The 27184-nt window shown below is 53.6% G+C and overlaps 1 protein-coding gene across 16 annotated transcripts in view; it reads right to left on the bottom strand.

Annotated features, from left to right (window-relative positions):
* Brsk2 (BR serine/threonine kinase 2) overlaps nt 1–27184 on the bottom strand; it is a 51408-nt gene that overhangs the window by 16311 nt on the left and 7913 nt on the right. For 15 of the 16 annotated variants that reach the window (XM_055606806.1, XM_055606813.1, XM_055606812.1 and 12 more), the window contains exons 2-11: nt 6452–6546; nt 5250–5335; nt 3710–3850; nt 3272–3388; nt 2705–2738; nt 2482–2550; nt 2220–2366; nt 821–852; nt 359–523; nt 63–160 (exon numbers count right to left, since the gene is read on the bottom strand). In XM_055606806.1, the coding sequence (XP_055462781.1) occupies nt 63–160; nt 359–523; nt 821–852; nt 2220–2366; nt 2482–2550; nt 2705–2738; nt 3272–3388; nt 3710–3850; nt 5250–5335; nt 6452–6546 (984 nt within the window). Of the gene's footprint in view, nt 1–62; nt 161–358; nt 524–820; nt 853–2219; nt 2367–2481; nt 2551–2704; nt 2739–3271; nt 3389–3709; nt 3851–5245; nt 5336–6451; nt 6547–27184 lie in introns of those variants that run through there. The other variant, XM_055606809.1, reaches the window with a different exon arrangement.

Here is a 27184-nt window from a genome sequence, read left to right on the forward strand (position 1 = left end):
TGTGGTCAGGCTGGGTCGAGAACCAGGAATAGGGGACCAAGGGTAGGCTGGAAGATTTATACCTATCTCATTCCTGGGGGGCAGGTCCTCATCCTCATGGCTGGGATACCGTTCTTTCCGGTCCAGGAGAAGGAAATAGATCATCTTTTCCTGATTCTCCCTACAGCAGGTGAGAGGTGACAAAAGAGGGTGGGCATGTGGTGATGTGGGGTGCTTGACAGTGGGCCTTGCAGGGACTCTGGCTTTGGCCACCTGCCTTGGAGGGCCCACAGGGGGCAACAAGGATGGCCCCTAAAGCAGCTAGAACTTGGGGCATGGAGACCAGTGGCTAAACCACCCTTATCCCATCCCAACATACTCCTCAGATAGCAGGTCCTGCAGCAGCTTGTTGCGGTCTCGGAAACAGCCCAGTGAATGCATGCTATCCAGCACATCAGGGTCAATGTCTTCCAGGCTGGGCAGTGAGCGGATCTGCACCTTGCGTGGGATGGGCTGTTCCGGCTCTGGCTCATTCTTGCCACCTCTGTGGACGACAGGGCACCCAGCAGCTGTCACTCATTTCTGGCCCATCCTGAGACCATTCCACCCACCCTGAGGTGGCCAGGAGGGTGGGAGGTCCACCCTCACATGATCCCAAGACCTGCTGCTGTCCCTGCACCCTGCCCTGCAGACCTCCTGTATCCTGCAACAGCCACTCAGGGAGGTGGAGAGTGAGGCTAGGGCCGCCCGGAGCTGGCTGGCACCCTCCCCCCTTCCTAGCAGGCCCTGCAGGCCACAGCAACAGGCAAAGCAGGCGTTAGTGAGCAGAGAAGCTACTTACATATACCATATGTGTTTCTGAATGTGCTCTAGCTACAAGGAAAGAGAAACAGGGGGTTAGTACCAGGGGGAGCCCACGTTAGGAGGTAGGGGGCCAGAACGGGAGAATAGGAGAAGGCAGGGCAGGGGCTGCATTCTCAGAGGCCCAGGCCAGCACCCCTACCCCTGTCCCCACCCCAGATGTAGAGGAAATAAAGGCAGGGTAGGAGAGGCTGGGGGACGGGTCCATGGAGAAGAGAGGCAAGGAAGCAAGCAGCGCCCTGGGGCACCTGGCCTGCCTGGTTGAGCCCTCCCAGATCAGAGGTCATGAGTGAGGAACCAGCCCAGGAGGCAAAGCCAGGCGGCTGGGAGGGGCTGGGTGCAGGTGTGGGCAGGAGGCTGGGGTAGCCCACTACACCTATCTCTCCATCCTGACTCAGAGACAGAGATAGCTTGCTTTGTGGGAGAGGGCAGATGATATCTCTTCTAGGACAGGCCAGCCCACCAGGCATCTTGCTTCTTTTACATGGGCAGATGCTGTGTGGCTCAATACGAGCTGCTGGGGTTTCCCTCATGCCTTTGCCCACCCCATAGCTGATGGGGCTGTAAGGTTTACATTGCCAGGAGGCGTGCCACAAGGATGTCAGAGGGGCAGGATGACGGTAAAGGGGGGAACCCTGCAGGGCTCACCTGAACCAACCACTCACAGGCTCAGGCTTACCACCTAACATACTTGTGCCCCTAAAATTCAGGCACAGGCCCTCTATACTTGGGCGCACACACACAGCTATTCATAGCTAACCACACATGGGCAATCACCTTACATGCAGCTGTGCCCAGCCACATACATGCACCTATGCACATCTGTACCCACACAGTGCTGTGTATAGGTGACACACACATGAGGACTCACCCTGCTCACAGCTGGGCACATGCTTCCCAAGCTGAGCATATACTCTGCCCCACAACAGCTGGCCACAGCTCTGGCCACACACCTGGAAACACACACTAACACATGCACAGGTAACACAGAGGGACACTCACCCTCTGTGCAATTGTGCACAGTCTCACACACAGCTGGGCACACGTTTCTCCCCACACATACCTGGCACATGCTGGCATACACAGGCCCACACTGGAGCACATCTCTCCGGCATGACACAAGACTCACATCGCTGTGCATATAGTGTGCCTGCAGCACACACACAGACACAGGTGGGAATTCCCACCCTCAAGGGCATTTTCTCCCTAAAGTGCTCAGGAGAAAGTGCTAGAGAAGCTGGGCCCCACCAGTACAGGACTGCCTAAGGATCGGACAGGTCCAAGAGATGGTATGAAGAAGGGACAACAAGAATGCAGAAGGTCCTGGCTCCCATGGGCACCCAAATTCTGACTAGGGCAGGGGGGGAGCCAGGACACACCGTGAGGCGCCGAGCTGCATCCACCTCGATCATGCCGCGCAGGAGACTCTGGCAGTCTGGCGGGATAAAGTGTGGCATGTGGAACACGCCACGCTTGACCTTCTCCAGCAACTGCCGCAGGTTGTCATCATCAAAAGGCAGGGCCCCCTGTGGGTAGGCAGGACAGCACTCATCAAGGGCAGGTGACGTAAAAGGAGGAGAGGGGAGAGGATGTGGGGAACTGGGGAGAGTGGAACAGAAAGGTGAGGAGGGTGAGGCTCACCACCAGCAAGGCGAACAGGATCACACCACAGCTCCACACGTCTGCCTTGCGGCCATCATACTTCTCGCCCTGTGGGAGGAGGGCAATGCCAGGTGTTGGCAGTGTGTAGGGTGGGGGTGCCTAGTGGGGGAGTGGGTCTGTGGGAAGGCAGCTGAGTTGTGTCTAGCCCAGCGATAGCAGGATGAGGGGCCCTTCCAACTCAGGGACCCCAGTGCTTACTTACCCGAATCACTTCCGGACAGGCATAGTGTGGGGATCTAAGGACAAAACAGCAGGTCAGGGGTAGGAGGCCAAGGTGCACAGCCCACACCCTTATACCCTCACTAAGGCTTTCTCCACATAAACCTTGCCCTAGGGAACCTACATGCAAGGCCCACAGGCCATGGCTGGGCTGGCTCCAGGAGGCTGAATGGCTTTGAGACCAAGTTCCCCCAACCTAAAAGCCCTGTATGTTCTGGTAGGGGATGGAAGCCTAGGGACTAACCTGCTCTGGCTTGGCTACCCATCAATCCAGACCCAAGAGAGACGGCCTAATGAAACCTTTCCTCAGCTCCCACAACTGAAAGAAGATGCTTGACAAAGGGTCCGGCATGCCTACTATAAGGACATGGCTCCTGCCTTCTGCCCTCAGTCTAGCTCTAGTGGTGGGAGAGCAAGTCCGCGGGCTTCCCACCAGAATGTCCTAGAGCTCTGTATACACAGGCCAGTCTCAAAGCTTGTCCAGCCTGGGCAGGAGTGGCTGTGGTGTCTGCCCCCAGGGTCTGCCCTGGGCCTGCGGGGCACTACTTACCCACAGCTGGTCTCCAGAAGGCTGTCTCCCACCTGCAGGGATGCCATGCCAAAGTCTGCAATGCGGATGTTGTTCCTCTCATCCAGCAGCAGGTTCTCTGGCTTCAAGTCTCTATGGCTGGGGAGTAAGGGCTAGATGAGTCTGAATGTCACCCTGCACCCACTTCCCCATTCCAACTCTTTGATGGGGACTGCTCCCCTTTCCAAACTCCTGTTAGTGGGCAGGCTAACAATTAAGCAGAAAATATACATGCAAGCTAACACTAAGTGGTCTTCCTGGCCTGGATGACAGGGATGCCATGTCCTCCTGCCCTCCCCTCCACAGGGATGAAGCCTGGGTGGACCCCTGGAAGCCTTTTAAGGCCACTTAGATGAAGCCTGTGGGAACCCTACTGCCCTCTTGAGATTCAGGCCTGACCCAGCCTGGCCTGGCTCGTACCATATGGAGTGGCTGTGGCAGAAGTCCAGTGCAGAGATGATCTGCCGGAAGAACTTGCGGGCCTCCTTGGGGGTCAGCCGTCCCTTCTTCACCAGGTAGTCGAACAACTCCCCCCCTGACACGTGTTCTAGCACCAGGTATCTGTGGAACGGGGCAGGGGGGCATCAGTGCCAGCATCATGACCTGGCACATAGACCCTCTCTACCTGCCCTCCTGCTGCCTAGCAGAGAAACCTGGTGCAGGACCCAGAGCAGGGTCCCAAGGAGGGCCCAAGCAGGACACCTGCTGTGGCTGCTGGTGGCCTCACTCCAAGGAGCTGGGTCCCAGTGAAGATCACATGGACCCCCTGTAAGGCAGTGGGTCAGGTGTAGAAACCACAGAAAAGAGTGAGGCTGACCCAGCAGGGCCTGCCATCTCCTCTCTGCCCAGTTTGAGATCGGTCCCTTGGGGGTTTTGCTGTATAGCAGAACAAGAAGAGACTGGTTTTTAAGGTGGGGGTAGAGGAGTGCAGGTAACTCAGGGATTACACCTGGGGATTACTTCTTGGTCTCCTGGGATCTTAGCTGTATAAGAGGTGACCAAGGGGATGCGTGGCTGCAGGGGATGTAGTCTGATGGGCGCAGACTGAATGAACCCTCAAGGGAAAGAATGGAGGGCAGCTGGTGACATAGTCAAGAGCCATCTCACTTGGCAACAGGGAGCAGTCGAGATCAGTCATACTAGACAGGATGGGTGGGGACCTGCTGACTGGAGTCAGCTGACCTGGGGTCTCAAGCTCTGTGAGCAAGCCTTGTGAGATCTAGTACAAGTTGAGGATCCAAGGAAGATCATACAGAGGAGCTACACTGGGACCAGCATTGGAGGAAGGACACAGCAGGAGAGTCTTGCACTGCTTCAGCAGAGACCCTCCCCAGTTCCTTTCTGACTATCATGGAGGTCCAGGGCTATCTGCTGTCCAGCCCCCAGGTTTGTGAAGGCTGGTGCCCCGCTCACTACTCCCTGCTCTCATCCTCAGCTCTCAAAAGGGCCAAAATGAACTCTTCTTCCCTCAAGCTGCTTCCTGTCAGATCACAGGAATTAATACGGTAGCCGGGCTCACCCTCCATGCAGCGCCCGAGCTGCCTCACTTGTGGCCTTGCTCCCTGGCCTCCTAACGGCCCTGGCAAGCGATAGCTCCACTCTTCCCAGGCTGTCTCCCTGAGGCTGGGCCTTATGGGGCAATGGGACTTGGGAGACTGATACAGCCCCACAGAGGGGCTACTTAGTAAGGGGACAGTAATTAGTACTGCCCTAGACTCCAGATCTTCCCCCACCAGGGAAGCTCCTCCCATTGTTGGCTTCAAGTTAACAGCCTGCAGATCCCCAGGAACACCAGCCACAGGTCTGGTAAGGAAACTGTAGCCCACTGTGGCCAGGACTGAAAGCCCCCTCAGCTGGATGGCAACACTGACACAGCCAGCTCTCCAAGTGCAAGAGCGGCCTGGGCCTCTGCAGCCACCCACCCCAGCCTCCCCAGCTCTCCAGGCCCAGCAATACCTACAAATATTTTTTGTTCTCATAGACGTCATGCAGCTTCAGGACATGTGGATGCTCAATGAGCTTCAAGATGGCAATCTCTCGCTCCACCTGCAAAGAAACCATGTCACTGTCCCGCTGACAACCACAGCCCACTCAGACAGGCCCTCCAGGGCCCTGCCTGCATTGTCCCCTATGGTTGTTACACTGCATTTGGGGCTGAGCTGGAGAGATGGGATATCTGCAGCTCGGATCTCGCTTTCCCAGGAGGCCTGGGAAGAGCAGATGCCAGGACAGATGCCTTGGGTAGGGGTTCTGCATAAGTCGGCAGTCGGGACCAGGGTAGAGCTGCAGGTGAGTGTTTGCTGCCCTGTGTGGGGCTGCATGTGCACGTGCAGGGTGCGGAACTGTGCGGCAGGCCCTGTGCAAGAACACGGGCCCCTCTTCTGCAGGCTCCAGATTGTCACCATTCTTGAAAGGGAAGGTGGAGCCGTTCCAGTGCCCACCCCCACATCTGTTCCTGAGCTTATGTCTAGAACTCTAATGAGCATAGCTTTGCCAATAGCCACCTCTGCCCCAAGGCACTGGCAGTGAGAGGCCACTAGTCTGTGGTAGGCACTAACCTCTCATTGGCCTCTCTGTCCCCAAAGCCTTTCACCCTCACGTGTTCAATGTCCACAGCACCAAAACCCTGCACTGTATCTCAGAGCCACTGTGCCATGGAATCTGTCTAGCCAATGTGTCCCTAGTTCAAAACTGGTCAGCCCACCGATGCCTAAAGTCCTCCACCCCACCTGAGCTTCTTGTCTTCTCTTACAGCTGCCACCCACTTAAGTCTCTCAGCTTCTCCACATCACGAGCTGGAGCCAATCCAGCCCTCCTCAGGACAGCCTGGTCCTGGCAGGAAGGGTCTCAGAGGCCAGGAGCACTTCCTCATTCTAATCAGAGAACTGAGGCCCAGCCAGCTGCTCTGGCATGCCAGCCCAGCACCACCACTGTTCACTGTGGGACTGTTTTCCAAGATAACAGAGTCAAGGCAGATGAAACCCTTTCTTTCTGAGGATGAAATAGCCTGGGAGCCACCCTGTGTTGCTCCAGCAGAAATAGATTGGATCCCATGTATTCAGCTGAGGTTAGGGGGTAGGACAGAGGCCATCTACCTTAGGCCCAGATTCCTAGGTCCATCCCTCTAGGTGGTGACCCTTCTACTTTGGTCCACTGCCTCACCTTCATCAGCACCGACTCACTGAGCTTCTCACGATTGACAATTTTGATGGCGACCTTCTGGCAGGTGACACAGTGGATTCCCAGCTTCACCAGGCCTGTGAGAAAAAGGAAGACTCAACTCTAGCACTATCTCATGCCCACCCAAACAGCAGGGACCTCATCCTCATGGAAGCTCTGCATTCTGACTTGCAGTTCCCATGCCTGTCAGATCCTGGCCATTGACCACCTTGCTCACTGATCAGATGACTTCATGGAAGAGTGTCTTGCTGCACCAAAACCAGATTCCTCCTGAACCCTGTATGCCCTTGCCTCTCTTCCAGGTCACCAGAGCCCTTCCTCCAGGCCAAGTACATTCCCGGTTGAAGAGGCAGCATCCTCTGGGTCCAGAGCCACTCTGTCTTCCAACACAATCTTACTCATGACCCATCAGCTGCAGACTTCTGTACCTGCGCCCCAGTGCCCTGTCAGCACCAGCCCCTAGACACGCTCCTTAAGGAGGAGTCTACACATCTTGAGGCTGGTGCCTGGAGCTAGAGGGGGCTCCAGTGTCCAGCATGAGACCTATGGGTGCTAGACTGGCTAGAGGAGGTATGGGGGTCTTCTCTGGGACCCATGGAGACCAATGGGAAGCAAAACTGGACCAAGATTACCAGTCATGAGGCAGAGACTGCTCTTTTCAATACAGGGTAGGTAGGTCCAGATGCTTTCCCAGAAGAATGAGCCACAGCAGAAGACACGAGGACAGGGCAGGGCAAGATCAGTGGAAAGGTGGATCAGGGCTAAAGGAAGCATTCTGACATGCACAGTTAGCTCCCTTCTCCACAAAAGATTAATTTCCCAACCAAATGAAAGGGATCTTGGAAATTGAGGAGAAAACACACAATGCATGCGCATGTGCACACACGCACGCACACACACACACACACACTTACACATGCACGCCTGCACACACATACACGTACCCAAACATACAGAGACATGCGCATGTATGTGCCCATCTATGCACAAGGCAATAATATACAAATTGACAAAAAAATGAACACGAAGATAAATGTGTGGAAAGATGGTTCATGTTTTGAGTAAGGTCACAACAGAGATGTGGTTTCAGAACCCAGTTGGAGCCGGAGTCCTGGGTATCTAAGTGCAAAGCTGAGTTTTCATGATGTAGGATAGCCCAGGATGCCTACCATGTGAGAGCCCAAGCTGAGAGGTGGCCACGGTGGAGTACCTTAGCCAGGGAAACCATCCCATAGGCTCGGCACAGGCTCTGGTACCTCTTGCTGACTGTCTTTGATCCAGCACCAATGCCTGTGATTCCTGCTCAGATCGGGAGAAAGAGAACTAGCCAGGAGGTTGAGGGTACCGGCCATCTACTATCCATGGTTCAGTCACCACATGGGCTATGGCCCTGGCCAAGGCACTAAGACACAAGACCATCTGCACTTGGTCAGAACGTACTTAAGACTTGGTAAAACTATCCAGTCCGTGAAATAAGACGCAAGAAACATGCGGAAGAATAGTGGGACGAGTGATAAAAGGCTCCTGCCCCAGGAAGAAGGGCTCCTGCACACCTTGTAGATCCACTTGCAGAAGGATAAGGCCACAATGACAAAGCAGGAGATGGGAGTGACCCAGAAACAAGATGTCCCCTCAGGAGAGCCCAGAGGACAAAAAGCCAGGTTCTGCCCAAGAATGGCCCAAGAGCAGGGCTGGCGGGTAGGAAGGGGCATGGCGGGCATTCTCAAATGTGTTGCGAGCAGGTAGGCCCAGCCTCTCAGCTGACTCTGCATGTCTCAGCAGATGAGGAACAAGGAACACTGGAGTCCCAACCAGAAGAGTTCCGTATGTCACCACAGTCCAGCAGGCAAGCATACCTAGTAGCTGTTAAACCAATGGTGCAGCCAAACCATGAGCTGCTCAGTAACCAACCTCCAAGGACATGCTGAGCCCGGCAGAGATGGCACATGCCTCACGTCCTCTCTCTTATATTCACATTACAGGCATACTCACCATTATATAGCTGTGTGCAAGCCCATATCCCCCACAGTCCACGAATCCATATCCACTCACATACTATCTGCATGCCTATGTACTTACCCTCACAAACCTGTGCACACACATTCAGCCTCACAGGTATGAGCCCATACACCAGAACACTCATGTCTCGGCTATGCGCATGCCCCATGCACTCACTCTCTCGTAAACGTGCACACACACTCCACACTACCACATGCATGTGTTCACACCCATGCACACTCTTCAGCCTCTACATGGTCTTGGGTGTAACAGACACCATAGAAGGCTTGTAGGAACTGGGAGGAAGTGGAATTAACTAGAGTAGGTGACCAGCAGTATGGGGTGACTTCACAGACATCAGATATTCAGAAGACAGTGCGGTCATCTCCATCCAGTGTCATCTCCATCCATCTCCATTCCGAGGTCTGCTCAGCATAGCTGTGTATCAGGCACTGCCTCAGGCCCCATCTTAGAGGTGGTGGTGCGGGGGCTTGGGTTTTAGAATCTACTTGGCTGGCGTCTAAAGAGCCAAGAAGACAGAGGGCCATACCCTGAGCCTAATCCTTCTGTAGGGCTTCCTGAGAATAGGGGATCAGGACCCCTGCTCAAGGGAATAAGTACCACAGGAGTAGCTCTGGACACAGTATGGCTAAGCTTTAGGGGGCCATCCTGGGCCCCTCCCTCCACCTTCTTCCACGTGTTTCCAGTGTGCGCAGAGAGCCCATCTCCCATCGCTGTATCTTGAACATACCTTGCCTAACTCAGCACGGCAACACTCCTCCTTGGTAAAGCTCTCCTGATATTCTAGGCCACTCCCTCCCTGCCTCCATGTGGGAAATGGGGTGCTGCCTCAGGAATAGGGGCAAAGGGGGATCCTCTGGGGATATATGTCTGGGTTATGAGCAGTTCTTCCCCTTCCCTTTGGCAGGGAGTGGAGTATGCCCTCAGGAGCCCTGCCGTCTGGCCTGCAGCCTCAGGGACAGGCAGCTTTCTGGAGGGAAGCCCATGATCACCCCTCATTACCCAGCCCTCTAACTCGCTGGGGCTTATTTTCCAATTGTAGTTTTATCTCTAATTATTGTCTTCACACAGATGCAGCCTCGCACAGAAAGGGAAAGTATACCATGTCACAGATAATTACACGGGGCCATGCCAGGGCGGGGCTGAGCTGGAAGCCTGAGGAGCCACCAGATCCAACTGTGTTCTGCTTCTATATGGGGTGGCAGCAGGCTCAAAGGTACTGGGGCTTCCACACCTCTAAGGAGGGTCCCAGACTCTGAAGGGTGACTTTGACATGAGCGTGTACCTGGAGGTACACAGGTACCTGGAGCTTCTGAACCTGAGTGGAGAATCAGAGGTTGGCAGCCATGCTCTGCACCTGACCTCCACTGTACAAGACTCTAAACAGTCTGTATGACACTGAGTGATCGGGAAGCCTGTGGGAGCCACGTCTCCCTGTCCAGTCCGTGTCCTGGACCACGTGCTCCTGATAGCAGGTGACCCAAATGTACGTGCATCTGCACACCCGGGAATTTGTATTCCAGGCTTCATGAACTCCTGGTTCCCAGCTGCACAGGGTAGACAGAATACTATAACCTTGTCTGCCCTGCACTGGGGGTGGGGTGGTCACAGTTCTTGGGAGGTGGCACTGGGACCAGGGGAACAAGCAGAAAGTTGCAGCCATGTGCATTTTCCAGGTGTCCTGGCCAGGCATGGGAAGACGGAGGGAAGGAACTGGCAACAGGAGGTTCTAAGTGGATCATGGTCTCCCAGTTGACCTGATGCCTCTGCAGAAATATTGTGCTTGAGATGCAGTGAGGTATGCGATGCATTGCTGAGCCCTGCCTGCTCGTCACTTTAAGGTAGACACCAATCATGAGACATGCAGGCACATGCTGCAGCCACCCAAGTGGACACTCTTTATATCTCTGGACTGCCCCTTCTACCCCTTCAATCCATGGCCATGGCCTAAGGTGCTGTGGGCTGCAAAAGGCCCTCCTCAGTGCTGGTATTGTCACCAAGCTAGGCCACACTGCCCAAACCACGGAGCAGCAGACCATCCTGGTGTGTGTTGACTGGACAGAATGTCTATCCCCTTGAGCACTGCTATCCCACAACTATGGGACCAATGCAGAAGAAAGGCAGGACCTTAGTTAGGGGATCCCAAGGGGCAGGTCCCAGGACAAAGTGCTCTTCCCTCCTCTCCTGTCCCCAAGCCATCGCTAACCAGCCACTTTCAGGCTCATATCTTCCCAATCGTCCCTGTGAGTTATCAGAGTGGAAAATCTGTCTAGAACCAGTCCTGGCCTCTCATGAGACTTGTTATTGATGGGATCAGCTCTCCACAGGACTTCAGGAATAGCCAGGTATGAGTGGGCACCTCCTGTGTGACCTGTCTGCACATACCTAAATGCATCTGCCCTGCCACTTCTACTTACCTGCCTAGAGGTCATCCTGGGGATCCACTTGGTTTCTGTCAACTCCTATCCTGGGCAGAGTTGGTTCAGAGAGTAAAAGGGAACCAGTTCTGCCTAGAGCAGAGTGCCAGTGGTCAGGTGCAGCAGGAGAGCTGATGGAGGGGGCAGGCTGTGGCTGAGGTGCTTCCTGCCTGTGCCTGCAGACCTAATGCAGGCTGCTGTCCTTGGTGCTGAATGCAGTAGGCTGGGTATTGGGGCTTGGCCTGTGGCAGCTTTGGGGAGCAGGGTCCTGCGCAGTCAGCTAGTGCTTAGATGCAGTATGTGAATGTCTGGCAGCAGCCTCCTCTGCAGTTTTTGAGGAGTGAGGCTTATCACCAGGCAGGACGCACCTGAATGCTGGGCCCCAGTCAGCTGATGAGCACACCCCCCCCCAGTTCCAGGTGAGCCCGGCAGGGGGCACCTGCTCATGAGAAAAATGCTTCAAGGGCCATCTGTATATCCCCCATAAGTGACCACCACCCTGCTTCTGGAACCAAGTGTATCTTAGACTTCTGCCTCTACCCGAGGTGGCTCGGCTTCCAGGGCAACCACTGTAGCACAAAGTGACCTATTTTCCTTCACTGCTCTATATGCAGCATTGTGGGTGTGTGAAGGGGCAGTGGCTCCCATTTTCCTGAGGTGACAGATGGGACTCACAGCCAGCCTGTATGAGCTTGGCAGGAGGTGGCCCCATCCTGGGAAAATAGTTCACAATGCAGAGCCCAAACTGTCCATAACAGGAGCAGGTTAGTCCTTAAGTGTATGGTAAGATGCAGGGCAGACACATGAGAAATGGAGTCCTCACCCTCGCCAGAAGAGGGCAGGTGTTCTACATCATGCCCAGATTCTCACTGAGAGCAGAGAGCAGATAAAACCATACCTGCCAGCCCACAGCTGTCCTTGAACATGCTGACAGAACTCTTTAGGCTCTGCCCAGAGAGCTGGCACTGGCACATATGTACGAATGCATGCACGCATGAGTGCGTGCACATATACACACCAGGGAAGGAGACCAGAGAAACTGGTGCATGGTGCACAGAGCTGGCTCGGTTACCATAGGTTCTTAAAAAAAAAAAAAAAAAAAAAAAAAAAGGCTGAGCCTAGAGTTGGAGAGAAAGGCCAGGAAGCAGCAGCCATCTAGTTCCCAGGTCACCATGCTGGTAAGACAGGATGAGGAGACAGGTCCCTTGTGTATAGGTAGCCACAACTGCCCTGTGGGCTAACCTCCCTGGTCTCAACTCTTCCATCAACTCAGTCACTGTTCCAGCAGACCTCCCCAAGGCCCCCAGTGAGCCAGCCTGTTAGAGCCACACCCGATAGAGGCCCCTCTCTTGGCCTTGGACCAAAGAAACATGGCCACTATTAGGGCGATGTTCTATGGAGAGCATCCTGCAGAGGAATGAGGTCTCCATGCAGCAGCTCTCTGGCCCTGAGCAATGGAGGGATGGCCTTCACCTCCCAAAAACAACCCAGCTGAACCTCAGCAGACCATGAGCCAGGACCATAGCTAAAGCAATACCACAGCTAAGCTAGGATCACAGCTAAGCCAAGGCCACAGCTAAGCCATGACCACAGCTCAGCCACAACTACAGCTAAGCCAAGCCACTGCTAAGCTGCCCCAATTTCTGACACAAGGAACCAGGAGATGATGGTGTTCGCCATCGTCAGTCATTCAGCGTCAGGGTGATAGGTCATACAACAGTGATGAACGCTCAGTCCCTAAGGCCTCCAGATGATGCTAGGCCGGGCAGTCAGGCATAGGGGACAGCCATTCACTGCAGCAGTGCCCTGGCCAGATCTGACCCCACTCACCATGTGGTCTCTAAATTGTTTCACCTCCTCCCCGTCCCAGGCCAAGCAAGACAAAGCTGAGCTCTTCTTGATCAACAGGAGGCAAGACTCAAAGGCATCAGCCTGCTTAGCCCCCTTCATATCCCCAGCTATGACCACAGCCCTGGAATTCTTCCTGATGAAAGTCCCATAGCCAAAGTGTTCCCAGGGTACAAGGGCCTATACTGCTCACTAATCTCAGCAGGTCCAAAGCCTGGGCCTCTCAGGCCAGGACAGGGGATAGAGGTTAGGGGGCAAAGGACGAGGGACACAATCAGTCAGCATGGATACTGGAGGAGGGCAAGGCAGCAAAGTCTTGGTCATTTTTTGCCCTTGCTGGATGCCAAGATGTCTCAGTCTTTTGGAGTGGGGAATTTTGTATCCATCTCCCCGTTTACATGCTGGCAAAGTTCCCATTGCTGGGTTCCCACTCTAGTAAATGGGCTCCTCATCCTGTCTCACCCCCCGTGAGGATTCCACAGCCCCTTTACTATTCTCCTTGGAAGGCAAGGTCCTGAGGGCAAGCTGGAGGCTACCCCCAGGAGCACCTCCTCCCTGTCTTGCTCTCTCTTTTCTTGCCCTACATTGAGACTCACCTGGTGCTAGGGAATCCAGAGCAGACAGCATCCCAGGGCGGACGGAGGTGATAGACTTGAAGCAGATGGAGTTGCTATGCACTTACTGCTGATGCCTGCACCCATCCCGGGTACCAAGCCTCAAATGGAGGGCTTGGGAGATAGATGATGACCTATTTGGTCTAGTGCCTTCACATGTGACCAATGTAAGGTCAGATGGATTCGGAGGCACCAAAGACTACCAGCAGTCTCCCAACACTGCCTACCCTGTAGTGTGAGATCACACATGCTCTCATATCAACTTCCGTCTGGAGGCCTAAGGACCTAACGCATAACACTTCAGTTCACACAGACAAGTATGTTCTTCATCACAAACTTAGTCATGTCTCCACAAAGGTTTGTTCATAAAGGCCTCTTTGCTCACTGCAACATGACTACCACCAGCTAAACTAGACCTACTGCCAGCCTTGGACATGGAGGACAGAACAGTAGTGTGACCAGGTGTCCTAGCAATGCCACTGTATGACCAGAACTAGGCTTACATGCACCTTCGTCTTTAATCACAGAGCTCTTCTCTTTTTCTCATAGGAGGAAGCAGGCTCAGGGCCTGGGGTCACATTGTTGGAAATCTGGGTTCACAAGACTTCAGGCCTCATCCTCCTGCCACTGCACCAGCAGTCAACGCTCCCAGCTGGATGGTGTCATATGCACTACTCTCTCAGTCCAAGCTCAGGGTGTCTGCCATGCCTGACCAAAGTAGTAGTCAGAGAAGCCCATGGGGCCATACTGTTTATCTACAGATGAGCACACTGGAGAGACAGAGTCCAGGGACAGGGTGGGTGACATAAGGGTCTCAAGAAGCTTGGGGTCTCGAGAGCTCTTTGACATCAAGCTGTCAGCAACACAGATAGCACAGTGTGGCTGCCAGGTAGAGGGGCCTCCTACCACCCAAAGCTGAACAGCTTGAGAGAGCAGAGACTTGCTCAGGGCTGAGCTGGGGAGTCCTTGGAAGCTGGTTGCCAGTGTTCCTAAGTCAGCAGAAACCCCTAAGTCTCCAGAGCCCAAGCTTGATGCGGCTTCAGGGCTCTAGATCTCTAGAGGCTGACCCTCCCTCTGCCTGTGGAGGGTCAGCCTAGTATGCTGAGAATGCTCCAGAGAGAGGGCCTGACAATTTAACTCTAGTTCTAGAGCCTGGCTTCTGCACAGGAAGGCCCTTGCGTTTCCTCACCCTAAGCCCTGACTAGCCCCCTCTTCTAATCCTGATGAAAGATCACATCGGGCTGGAAATCAAGACTGGTGGGCAAAGTGATCAAGATGCATGGGGCACACACAGGGGAGGGAATTTGGCTCCCAGGTTGGGGGTGCTCAGACCCAGTGGGCAGCTTCAAAGGAAGACTGGCTGGGAGCATGCCTCTCCCTCGGCCGGGCTGTGGAGACTTTGAAGTTGCAGACATCAAAGTATTCATGTTCTCCTCAGCAGCCACACAGCTGTGGGTGCTGAAGCAGCCTCCCCAGCCACTCCTCACCTCTCAGCCTCCACCCCCACAGCCGGGGCACTCATGGTTCTGAGCCATGGCTGCAGTCAGGATTCCCCAGTGCTGGGGGAGGCTGACGACAGGGTGCAGGCAAAGCTCCTCCACACAGATCCTGAGAACGCCCACCAGTGCGCCAGGGAAGGCGCATGTCTCTGGGGAGACAACTGTTCACACTCCGAAAAGGAATCTCTCAAATTAAATTAATTAAGCCCTGAAATATTTCACATGCCTACGGCCCTTTGGCTGCCTCTGTGTGCCCCGCCCTCCTCTGCCTATCACCCAAATAGGGGGCAGGGGCCTCTTATTCTTCCTCAAAATGTACCTCTAGGTCAGTGCCCAGTAAGAGGCTCTGACCCAGGAAGGAAAGGGATGTGAGAGGAGAGAGGAACAACATCCTCAGGAGACCTTGCTGTCCTGTGTCCTAAGTCCCTCCCCAGGTAGAGTAAAGTCATCTCTGCAGCCCAGGGGTGGGCAAAAGAGTCTGGGAACTTGGTTCCACTATCACCTGGCCTGGCAGGACCTTGATGGGGTGGGATGGGGGGGGGTCTCCTGCATCTATTCCTAGTAGCAGACAATCAAATGTGAAGACTCCACACTTGTTCATCTCATCCCCCACTGAAAGGTGGCCAGAAGCTCACCAAGGAAGAGGCCCAGGCAGGGGTCAAGTCTGGAGCCATCCCCACTGCCCAAAGGCAGCCTTGGAAGGCTTAGATACTGGGCACCCAGGCCTCCAGGAACAGGCTGGCAAAGGCTTCGAACAGATGGAAGAGAATGCCATTTTTGGCCAGGAGTGACCACAGAGGTATTTAACCCATTAAGCCACAGTCAGGTGAGGATAAGGAGGCCACAGAGAAGCTAGGGAAAGGAGACTGCTCCTAAGAGGCCTTCCTAATCCAGGCGATATGGCAAGGAGTACTTGCATGAAAATGGACCTGGAGTTTTATAATCAAGCTTATAATAAGTAAGCAAAGGCACCAAAAGGGGGAAAAAGGTGGGTGTGTGGAGGGACTTAGAACTCCAGGAAACTCAAAGGCCTTAGGAACATGGTGAAATGTAAATAGAGCACACCATGAATATAAAGCATCCATGGTGTTGAATAAAAAAAAACCTGCTCAACAGGAGACCCCTGATCTCCCAACTCTATGAAAATCAGGTCTCAGCACAGAACCACTATGCACACAAGTAATATCCTTCCAGTGGGTCCCCAACTATACCCTGGCTGCCCATGCCTGTCCCTCAATCCACCTACCCCATTTTCCTGCCTTCTAGCAACAACAGTGAAATTACATTGATCCAGATAATGGAAACATTTTAACAGGGGGCTAAGAAAGCCATTTTGATTCCCGACCTTGGGGAGAGAGTACCCCTCTGCCTCTACCTCACATCTCCAACTAGGCCCTAATACTGGATATTTCCAACAGAGAGCTCCTCCTGGACCAGGGCCCAGAGGACCCCTGTATGCATCCCTTTCCAATCAGAGAATGGCAGGAATAGGCAGCAGAGGACTTCCAGCCCACCTCCTCATCAGGCTAGGGGCTTCCGTGAGCTCTAAGACCACCTCTGTCACCCTATGATCTCAAACCTGATAGCAGGCAAAGCCAACAGGTTCCCTTGCAAGTGGACACGGGGCTTGAGGAGATCACCAACCACACCAATGAGGCAAATAATCCCACCCAGCCCATCAGCCCAAATATGTCCTTTGGTGACAAGTCAGTGCCACTTCCCACTGCTAGCCCAGGAGAGGAAGACCATACTTACACGCACCTGTGCAATGACTTCCTGGGACTCAAGAGACAAAAACCTGGGTTAGGACAACCAGAGGGTCAAAACCCAGGCCCCATCACAGCTGCCTTTCCCTCCCCTGGTGCTGAGCTAAAAGAAGAGGGCCTGCCCGCCCCCTCCCTAGAAGTAGGCGATATCTTTCATTTTTCAACATACCTGAGGACAGGGTCACTCTTCCCTGCCAACACCAATGCCAGGGGTCTTCACAGGCTAAAGTGACCCACTTGGACCCAAAACCTTCTGTACTGGCCCTGTAGGAACTCACAGCTCTTGAGGTGGTCCATCTTCCCTCAGCACCCATATGAGGAAGACCACATCCTCATATGGTGATCATTATTGTGGGGTCTTGGAGGTCAGATCAGAACCTAAGAACTTGGAAGGGCAAAATTTCCTGGGTTAACAAGGAGGGCAGGGGACTTGGCATGTGCTTACTTCAATCATGTCCTACTAAAGTCATCTGAAGGTAGTAGTTTAAGATTGGAGTGTAGTGGACGGTCAACTGGACCCAGCCTTAGTGTGAGTTGGGACAGCTACAAAACAAGTACCCACCCTACCATCCTCCTTGGGAGGCCTGGCTGGACCACTAGGCTTGTGGCAGACAGGGAGGGACAAATAGTGGCAGTCCATGCAATGGCTGCCAGGTGAGTTTATATACTATCCTTTGCTCTTTTGGGGCCCCAAGGAGATCCTGTCCTATCCCTGACTCTGGAGAATGACAGCCACACAGTGCTGGCTTGGACTCCACAGATATGGTAGACACTGTATCACTGTTAGTCTGGGCCTGTGATTAGGCAAGTGATCAGGGTTCAAACAAGAGTAGAAACTAATGGGATGCCTTACCACTGTCGCAAGTTGAGTAAAGTCCTCCGGCTCACACCAGCCTCTTCCCTTTTATCCCCCCCCAACTGCCTAAATACTGACCGACGTACCTATTCCATTGCCACTGGGCCTTGCCTAAAAAACCCATACCCAAGTCCACTAACTGTTAGGGAAGATGCAGCAAGGAGGGCGTACTGGGGACTAGAGACTGTGCTCCCAAGGAAAGGAAGGTAGGGGTTCCTAAAATCAACCCAGGTTGGCAAGTTGCTCCTGGGTACCAAGGCCAGGGTACCAAGGCTCCTGGGTACCAGGCCAGTGTTGCCCTCTCCCACAGTGGGTGGTGCCAGGCCCAAGGCCTCACCCCAACTGCCAAGTTCCCACAGTACTTGGGAATGTAACAGCTGGCTAGGGCTGTTCTCTATCCCCATGGTGAAAGTCCCCACTGTTTTCTTAGGCATTTGCCTAGGCCTACCCAGAGGGCCAAGTCCCTCTCTCATCTCATGCACCAATGTGAACTTGCATAGGGTATAAATATTTCATACAGGGTTGGTCTGAACCTTCTCTCACCCCAGCCTGGAAGAGGCCAGAGAACTGAGTGAAGGCTAAGCCTGTGAGTGTAGCCAGTTGGTCTTCCACAGCCTAGCTCTACCTGCCATGATCAGGCCTGGAAGCTCTCTGGGGAATAAGGAAGAAAGGGTCCAAAGACATCTGGTACATGATGGGTGAGGTTGGCATTCCAGGGAGGCATTTTTCCCTGGCTTCGGGTTGGGGGTAACAGAGCCATACCCAATGTCAAGCCCCCACCCTGCTGTTTACTATCCAGCTGGGGGCATAAAACTCACCCCATTCTATCTGCCATTCTATCCCAGGAGCCAGGCTGAGGGGCCTTAAAAAGGAGAATCAGCCCTTCTCTAAAGCCTACTCACAAGTCTTGAGGGTCAATGGCCCTGAGAAGGGGGCTTGAGGTCATATCCTTCCCTCTTGAATGATGCTGGAAGAATCCCTGCCTCCAAATCCCAGTCACCTCATATAGAGTCCTCCTCATTTTCCAAACCTCCATCTGTTGCCATGGTGACAGGAGCAGATAAGGCAGAAGCATCCAAAACTCCCTTTTCCTTCCTGCCTCCTTTAGTTGGGGCTATGTTCTGACCCCTACTGTGCCCCAGAAACTTCCCTAGCCACTTCCCTTGATATGCCCTCATCTGCCCAAAGAAGGGGTACCCAGGGACATCCTGGCTGGGGTCCATAGATTATTCCTTTGTAGATAACCAGCCCCCAGAATCAGAGAATATGGCTTCTTCTTTCTGTGTCTTCTACCTACAAAAGTTCCAAGGGCCCAAAGAGCAGAGGAGACATCTAGCAACCACCTGTGCTTAACACTGGAGTCTCAGAACTGTCCAAGACCCAGAGCAGCCAACAGTCTACATGTGCTGCATGAGGGTCTTCTCGGCACCACGCTGAAGTTCTCCCCACTCTACAGGGCACAGTGCTAGGGCATCCCTACTTTCAGACACCCAAGCCTCAGAAACTAGAAAGGCTGCATGACAAATAAGTGGCAAGTTGGGAAGAGGACATGGACCCATCCCTAGGGGCTTCACAGTTCCTATCTTCTGTTTTGAACCGTCAATGTGCCTCCTGAGACTTACTGACCAGCATTCCTACCTCAGCTACATCCTACAGCAATCTCGGTAGACTTGACTTACAGCAGTTATAACAATTTCAAACATTCATTTGGTCTTGGGTTTAGCACTCATGTACTAAGTCATCAGCCAATCAGGAGAGCCTACGTAGCCTTCCCCACCAAAGTGTCCTTGCCTTTTCTGCAACCATGGCCCATTTCCACACTATCATAGTCTGCCTTCTGCAACCTCATTAATCAGTTCACATGGTACATTACTCCAGCCCTTGGGGACACCATATGGACCTTGAAGTGAACTAAGCGACTTCTACAATCCGAACACATCCCAGAGTGACAGGCTGGTGTGAATGGGGACGTGAGGCCTGATGTGTCCAAAGAGCTCTGGTTCACTAGTGACATCACCAGCACCCTTAACAGTATGACAGAGAGGTGATTCTCCAATGAGATATAGATGACTGGACAGCTGCGCAAAGGGCTTCACATGCCCTGCCAAAGAAGGACCATGGAATCCTGCAGAAACTGTCCTCATCTGCCAGTATAGCCAGGACAGGAGCCTAGAGTGTTCCAAATGCTCCAAGATCAGGTCAGTCCCTCAGGCTAAGGGACAAACGTCCTGGGAAGGGGAAAAGCTTTATGTCAAGGAAGAGGACAGAGGAATAAGGCAAACCCTGGTACCACACCTGTAGCCTAGGCAGGGACACCTCCCCAGGGGCTAGGTCACCAGTCTAGCTCTCCCAAAGGCTCTCTTGCTCCCAGGATGAAGTCAACATGAGAAGCAGGGGAAGAGGTTTGGCTTGGTCCTAACTCTGTTGCCAGGCTAAGGTCTGAAGGTAGATTCAGAGCCAACACTGGCCTGGTGGTGTAAGTGTCTCCAAGTGAGACCCCACATCCCACGCCTGCCAGCTGGATAGGACACTTGTGGATCTGGCAGGAAGGATGTATTCAGGCTAAGGGACAAAGAAGACGTAGGTCCTCCACAGTTGTTTCAATAGCCATGTCCTAGAGTCTGCCCCGGCCCCTGGTGTGAACAATGACAAGTGGCCCAGGCACTGAACTCCAACCCTTGAAGCCAGGTTTTGGGATGGGCACATGGGCCTCCCTAAGGGCAGAGAGTAGAACCAAAAAGCATGTGTAAGAATGTGTAGCAAGGACTAGCCTGAGGAAGTGCCCCTGCGGCAGATGAAGCCCCACCGTGGAGAAGGTTTGAGGGAAGCTAGGCTAGGTCTATCCTCCCCAGGAAGTGAACTGGGTGTCTCAGGTCCTCCGTGCTAACAAGAGGAAACAGGCAGACTACAGGATGGGTGTTCTAGGAGAAGAGGGGTTGGGAGGCTAGGAAGACACTGTTGAGGGCCCTGAGAGCTGGACTCTGCAGCTAATGGGTGCAGGTCCCTGGCACACAGCAAGCTCTGCCATCAATACCCCATGGTGAGGGACGGGGGAGAGAGTTCCACATCTCCCATCCGTGGAGGAAGAGGGTCCAAGAACCTACAGTGAAAAGAAAAAAAAAAACCCTTTCCTCTTGGCCAGCCCTGTGACTGGTAGTCCAGTAGCTACTGACCGGGTCCCTGCAGCTTACAGACAACCTTGCTGTGATGTCAGTGAAGCCCTCTCCCCAGCTAGAGTCCCAGCAGGGTGTTAACTGCCACATACATCCCAAGAAGCCCACCAGCAGGAAGCATTGTCCAAGACCCCATGTACACATACACACCTGCACATACACAGCTACACACTCTGACACAGGCCCCTCCTAGGGAGCACCATGGGTAGTCTCTGTAGTTCCCTTGTGTGGGGCAGCTCCCTTCTCTGGGGCCACAAGTTCTATGAAACTGAAATTTTAAGGGCACACGAGGAATCTAGCAGGATTGCCCCTGTACACCACTCCTAGTATCCATGTGGAACCTCAGCCAGTGCTGGGAGCTCCCTTCTTGCTGAGGCACATCCCTAGAGGTGGGTAGGGACCCACACTCCAATCCCTGCAATGCCAGTGATCATATTACATTTCTATTGACTGGTCCCTGCAATTCAATACTGTAATATTATCCCAGCGAGATAGTTTTGATGAATCCCTTATCTATTCAGTAATTCAATTGAGTGAACCGTTCATCTAAGCTGCTGCCCTAGTTAAGGAAGCCTTGCTCTTCCTCCCTCCCTTGGTGCAGGACCTAGGAAATAGAAGCAGGTGATTAGGCCACTGGCTGAGCCACTTTCAGAGTGACAGGCCTAGAGACCCCAGAAGGAGAAGGTGCTGAGATAGTAGCATTTTCCTGGAAGGCATGTTTAGGGTAAAGGTGGAAAGGTGAGCAGGGACCAGGTGGAGCCCAGCAGAGTGAACGATGGGTTGATACCCATACCTGCAGAGCCAACACTAGGAGCCCCCAGTGGCCTCCATGAGGTTGGGGGTAGACTCCCACCTTTTGCGTGCATGCCATGTGTGGCACTGCTTTGACCAGCAGTTGGCTACCCTCTGAGGGATAGGCAGGGAAGAGCAGAGGTGACTGGATTACAGTGTCAGGCAGTCTGTGATGCTCTGGGAAGGTGGGGACCTGGAAGGAGCCACTACAGCCTGTAGGCCTGACTGTGGGAGTCCAAACAGACACCCGCTCCCATGCTGGCAGAACTCTGAGTCCTGTAGTTGTTATCTCCTGCTTTGCACCTGCCAGGCTCCACCCCTCCAGTGCCCAAGGGATGGGCAATGGGGTTGCCATGGTGATGAGGTTGGGGATGCCTTCTTCGGGAAGCCCCAGGGAGTCTCTGACTGTCATCCCACACACAGGCAGACATGGGAGTTCAGATCTTCACAGACACACCAGCCCTACACATATGTGTGTGTGTGTATGCGCTCAAGCACACACACATACACACCTGCACATACTCAGCTACACACTCTGACACAGGCCTACAGATCTACATACACTCTCTAACCCCATCCCACAGCAGAAAGCTCCAGGCCTCCCCATCTGAGCAGCCTGTAGGCTTCTCACTCAGGCCCTCAGACAGCCCAGCAATGGACTACCCCAGTGCTCTCCCAGAACAGCCACAACTAGGCACAACTTGAAAGACCCAGAGATATCCCAATTTGACTTTCACAACCACCCATCAGTGTCCCTTAGCAGAAGCATCCTCAGGTCTGTGGTACCCTGGCAGTTACCCTGGGCCTTTTCACCAGCAGAACCCAGCATCTCCTTGAGGAATTCAAGGGTAGAAAAGGCCTCCTTAGTCTTTCCAGGGACTCTTCTGCCCCATTACTATTGTCAGCTATGAGCACCAATGGTCTGGCAAATCTACTCTCTCCATGCAGGAGGGACTCCCCTACATGGAGTGTCCTCCATGACACTCAGCCAATGTTCACCCTATGCCTTCCCTGTACCAGCCCTATTGCAGGAATCTACAGAACAGTGAATTAAGACAGAAGCTATAAACCATGAGAAAGCTGAGGAGTCCTTAAAGCCAAGGAAGAGAAGGCAGCCTGGCCAGTACTGCTCTCATGTTCAGGGAAGCAACCTCTTGGAGGAACCATAAACAGTTCAGGGATACCCCTCTCCCTGCCCCCAGGGGGACATGCTGCCCAGATAATCAGAGAGACAGACAGATGGACCCACGCCTGGCCTGCAGTGCCAATGGGAGGCCACAGTCAGGGAGGGGAGTCACGCTGAGCCCTGCAGTCACCTGCTGTCAGAGACAGAAACACTGGCCCCACCCCCGCACCAGTGCCTGCCTGTCCATCCTCAAGCAGGAGGCCAGTAATCTGCAGTAAGGTAATAATAGAATCTGCTTAGTGGGCAGCAGGCAGGAAGGACAGGGAGAGGAGAGAGGCAGAGCTTGCCGGCCCACACTCTGATGCTTCCAAACAGCAGCATCTGTCCCCAAAGTACTATTGAGCTAGTGTCCAACTGAGAAACCTGGCATTATGTCTGCCTCAGCCACCAATTCCTCTCCAGGCTGGCACTCAGGCTGGGGGCAACGTTGCCTTGTCCCAAGAGCTCTCTCTCTTTTCATCCCAGTCCCCCATGGATACCAGAACTTGAAGTCAGAAAGCCTGATGCTGTGCAATGGGGTCTCTATTGCCACATCTGACTCCTAGGCAGCAGGCAGGACTAGCAGGCTGGGTATGTCCTCTCATATCCACTCTGAAGTTCACAGTTCTGGGAGGGCATCACAAGGAGAGGCTGTGACCGAGGAGGAAGGATCAGAAGGAGTTCAGCACTGGGAATGGGAACAGAGCTGGGAAAGGCAGACAGGGAGAGGAGTGGGCACAGAGAAGTGAGGCCTGCAAGAAGGAGCTAACCCTGATACCTTAGGTTGCATAGCTCTGAAGGCTTTGGGGTCCTAGAGGTCAGGAGGCAAACTATCTGATCCTGGCAAGCCTCCCAGGGTAGCTGAAGCCTGGCTGGAGATGTTATAAGAAATGCAGGTGTCTCTAAGGGGCTGAAGAAGAAGAGCACTAGCTCTGGAATCTTCCATCTAGAGAGGAGGTCAAACCACACTGGACAGCCAGACTCAGCCTTGGCAGCAAGAGTGGGCCAGTGGAGGCTGGCAATTACTTGTGGAGACGCAACCCCCCCCCCCCCATCTACCAGCAAGAGAACAGCTTCAAGAGCAGCAGAGCAGCACATGCCACACCAGCAGTCCTGTACTACAGAAAGCGGCACCCCATCAGCTCAGGACCCACGAGAATTATTCCTGATGGGATCGTCACCCCAGGACCACATCAAAATATCTAATGCAGAGGTCCCCGCAGTACCCCATGAACCAAAGACAATGTAGCCAGGGGTGACAGCCATCACCCTGCCTTCTTGGGCCTGAGAACAACCGACACTGACCCCAAAGTGACTCACTCAGGCTCTGTGTTCCTCTCCTCCAGATGAGGCTAAGATACACCCGGCAGTGCACAGGCCCCGGAGGTGTGTCTCGGGGAGAGCAGGATCACAGGAGAGAGGGGTTGCAGCAAGGATACTCCTGCAAACCCACTGCTTTCTGTATGCGTCAGGATGTCTAGGACAGTAAACCAAGCACCAGAGGACAATGGGACTACCAACTGTGTCTCTGCCAGGCCTAAAGCATGAACCCTTCCCCCACAGATTGGGTCCTGATATCACTGGTGTTCCAACTTGTAGCCTGGGACGGCCCTCAGTGTATCCTCCCAGGGATGGGACAGAACAGTGGGCTTGTGAGCCTACTCACCAGACAGAGCTATGCCTACCTTGTCACCCTGAGGCATTTGCTGTAAACTGTCAGTGACACTGACAACTAGTTCTAAGTCCTCTGAGATTTGGGGTTTGGCACCCACAATCCTCCAATCTGAGATGAGCCTGCTTCTTTATAGAAAGCTCAGCAGCTGGCCCCACACTAATCTTCTGGCTCAGCAGCTTCTCCTGAGCCCCCAAGGCCTCTCCTCTTCCCAACATCACCTATTTCCAGTCACTACCATCTCCCACCTAGCCTGAGGGGATGACAGGGAAGATGGAGTCTGTGTGCAGGGAACCAGCAGGGCTGGCCTAGAGTCAAGGCCCAAGGAAATGAAGGACCCAGGCTGGAGCATCCAGAGATGAGCATCAGCTACCTCTCACCTCCATGCCCCTCCCCTCCCACAGGTAGGATTTAGGAATCAGCCTGACCTACAGCCAGCCTTTCCTTAGTCCATGTCCCAGCAGCTACCCAAAGCTATCACATTCCTGCATGCTGCCCACCCTTAGAACCATGAAATAAGGAACACTCAGGAGTGAAGACAGGGGAAATGCTGCATTAACAGTAGGAGGCCTGCCCCAACCCCAGCATATCCATGTGAAAGGCCGTGTCCTCATCCTCCTGCAGTTATAGCCACTCAAGAGAGGAACTACCACCAAGAGGTCAATGTCAGAGTCTGTACCAATGAGAAGCATTCTTCTCCAGAATCAGTTGGAGGCCCATATCTAGCACCCTTGAGCATGCAGGCCATCAGGACTGGCAGCATGAGGCCCAATGTGCGTAAGTTTCTCCTGGCCCATGGCCAGGCCCATGTCCCAACAGCAACCCAAGGCCATCACAAAACCCAAGGCCATAGCTCGGAGACAAGTCTGAAAATTCACTGAAGACCTCTGAGTCCCTCATATAGCTTGACACGGCTAAAGCTGGGGACTGAAGACCAACAGCTATTGGAAGCACCCTTTTCCCAACCCCACCTGGCGGAAATTGTAGGCTTTAGAACAGTCCTGCTGGACAGCTCCCAGCTAGTCAGGAACAAAGGCTTGACTTAGGATCCCCGCCCTGCCCCCTGCAGAGCTGAAGGCCTGAAGCTATCCCCAAGAACCCATGGATTTGAGGCCTGTGCACCACCTGGGCTTGCCAAAAGCTTTCTCTGCAAACTAGGGTGGGCATGAGTCTGGGACTGCTGAGGTTAAGAGCAACAGTTCCAAGGACTCCTGAGCCCTGAACCTCTCATACACATGGACTAACAGGTCGAAGAAAAATACGCTTTTCTAAATTGCCACAGATGCATGCCCTACCCAAGATGCATGTGTTACAGAATGAACCCCAGCACACGGGCACTCAGCTTAGCCTGCTACAACAGCAGCTCCAATAGCAACTTTTTCCAGGGATGTCCACACCAGCTTCCCAGCATCTGCTAGATGCCAGGCAATGTGACTATGACTGTCACTGCCCATTGACCCCCAGCTCCTGCCACCGCCTCCTGAGGCCACATAGAGGCCGTAAGTCAGTGTGTTGGCACAAGAGCTTCATGAAGAAAGATGCTAGGCTATGGGGTATGGAGCAAGAAGCCTGGGAAAACTGGTTAGCTTAACTCAGCTCCATGCCTACTGCGCCCACTGTCCATCTGCTGGACATGCAGTGTCTCTAGTGGTTCTCACAAAAACCTCTCATTCTGACTGGATGGAAGTTGTCCTCCCTGGAGACAGATGCTGTATCAGGAGCCAATGGGCAGTGAGGGAAATTGCCACCTGCCTGGCATACAGGAAAGCTGGCTCTGAGGAGCAACTCTGATATCCAATTCCACAGGAGTTTGAGAGACCTAGCCTGAGCTGGGGAGCCGTCCTTCTAACCCCACCTCTGTCCTCACCTGCTGAAAGGCTCAGGACAGAAGGTAGGGTCTAGGGCAATCTCAAGTTTGAAGCTACTGTTATATTCTGCCTTGAGAGTCCCCCCCCCCCAGGCTTTCTGGAGCAACAGATCAGCAATACAGGCAGCCAGTGGGAGAGGTCCAGGCCTGGGAAAGCTTTCTGCTCTCATCCCAGTGCCGGACCAGCTTCTGCTGCTTTTAGAAGCTAGTGTTCTTCTGGGGATGGAAATAGCTCTGTGATCCTCAGGGTCTCTGTCTTTTTGATATACACACTGGAACATTACCAGGTAGGATTTGTTTCCAAATCAATAGGGTTGAAGCAAAACCGGGTACACACTGCTGATGGCTAGAGCTAGGCATACTAGGGAAGGGCATGCTGTGTTTTAAAAACTCTTCTGCGTCCTATCTGGAAATGCCATAATCCAGGACAGACCCAGCACTGGGCATGCAGTTTGTGTAACAGTCCCAATCCACAGGGTTGAGTCTGGGAGGATGTCTTTAAAGCTGCAGACCCACAGCTGGCTTGATGCCCTAAGTCCCCTCCCCCCATGCCCACCAGGCTGGAGACAGGGCCAGAATGGGATGAGCTCAATCCAGTAGGAATCCAGGGATTTGCTTGAGGCTCTCTGGGCACATGACAAGAGACAGAATCAGCCCACTCACTAGTCCAGAGCCTGTGAAAGTGGTAGAGGTCCAATTCTGAGCCTCAAGAGGCTGGGCCTTCCCAGCATCCTCTTGGCTAGGCAGAGGTGACAGCAATCCATCATCTCTCACTGCCTGCTGCTACAAAAACAAGGGCTCCAGGAAAGTCCCCTCAGTAAAGGGGGTGAGCAAGCAGAAGGGTTCATCTATCTTGTTTCTCCTTGTGCCTCAGGCCCCTTAGCCTGCACATTGCTGACCCCGAAGTTGTCACTGGGAACAGCAGGAGGGCATAGAATTGTTCAGTCCCGTCTTAAGAAGGTTTCCCTGGCATCATCTCATTGCCACTCCCCCCTCGCTCCTCCCCCATCGCTATATAGACAGGGAA

This window comes from Psammomys obesus, unplaced genomic scaffold (genome assembly GCF_907164565.1).
Source record: "Psammomys obesus unplaced genomic scaffold, mPsaObe1.curated_primary_1811, whole genome shotgun sequence".
NCBI lineage: Eukaryota > Metazoa > Chordata > Mammalia > Rodentia > Muridae > Psammomys > Psammomys obesus.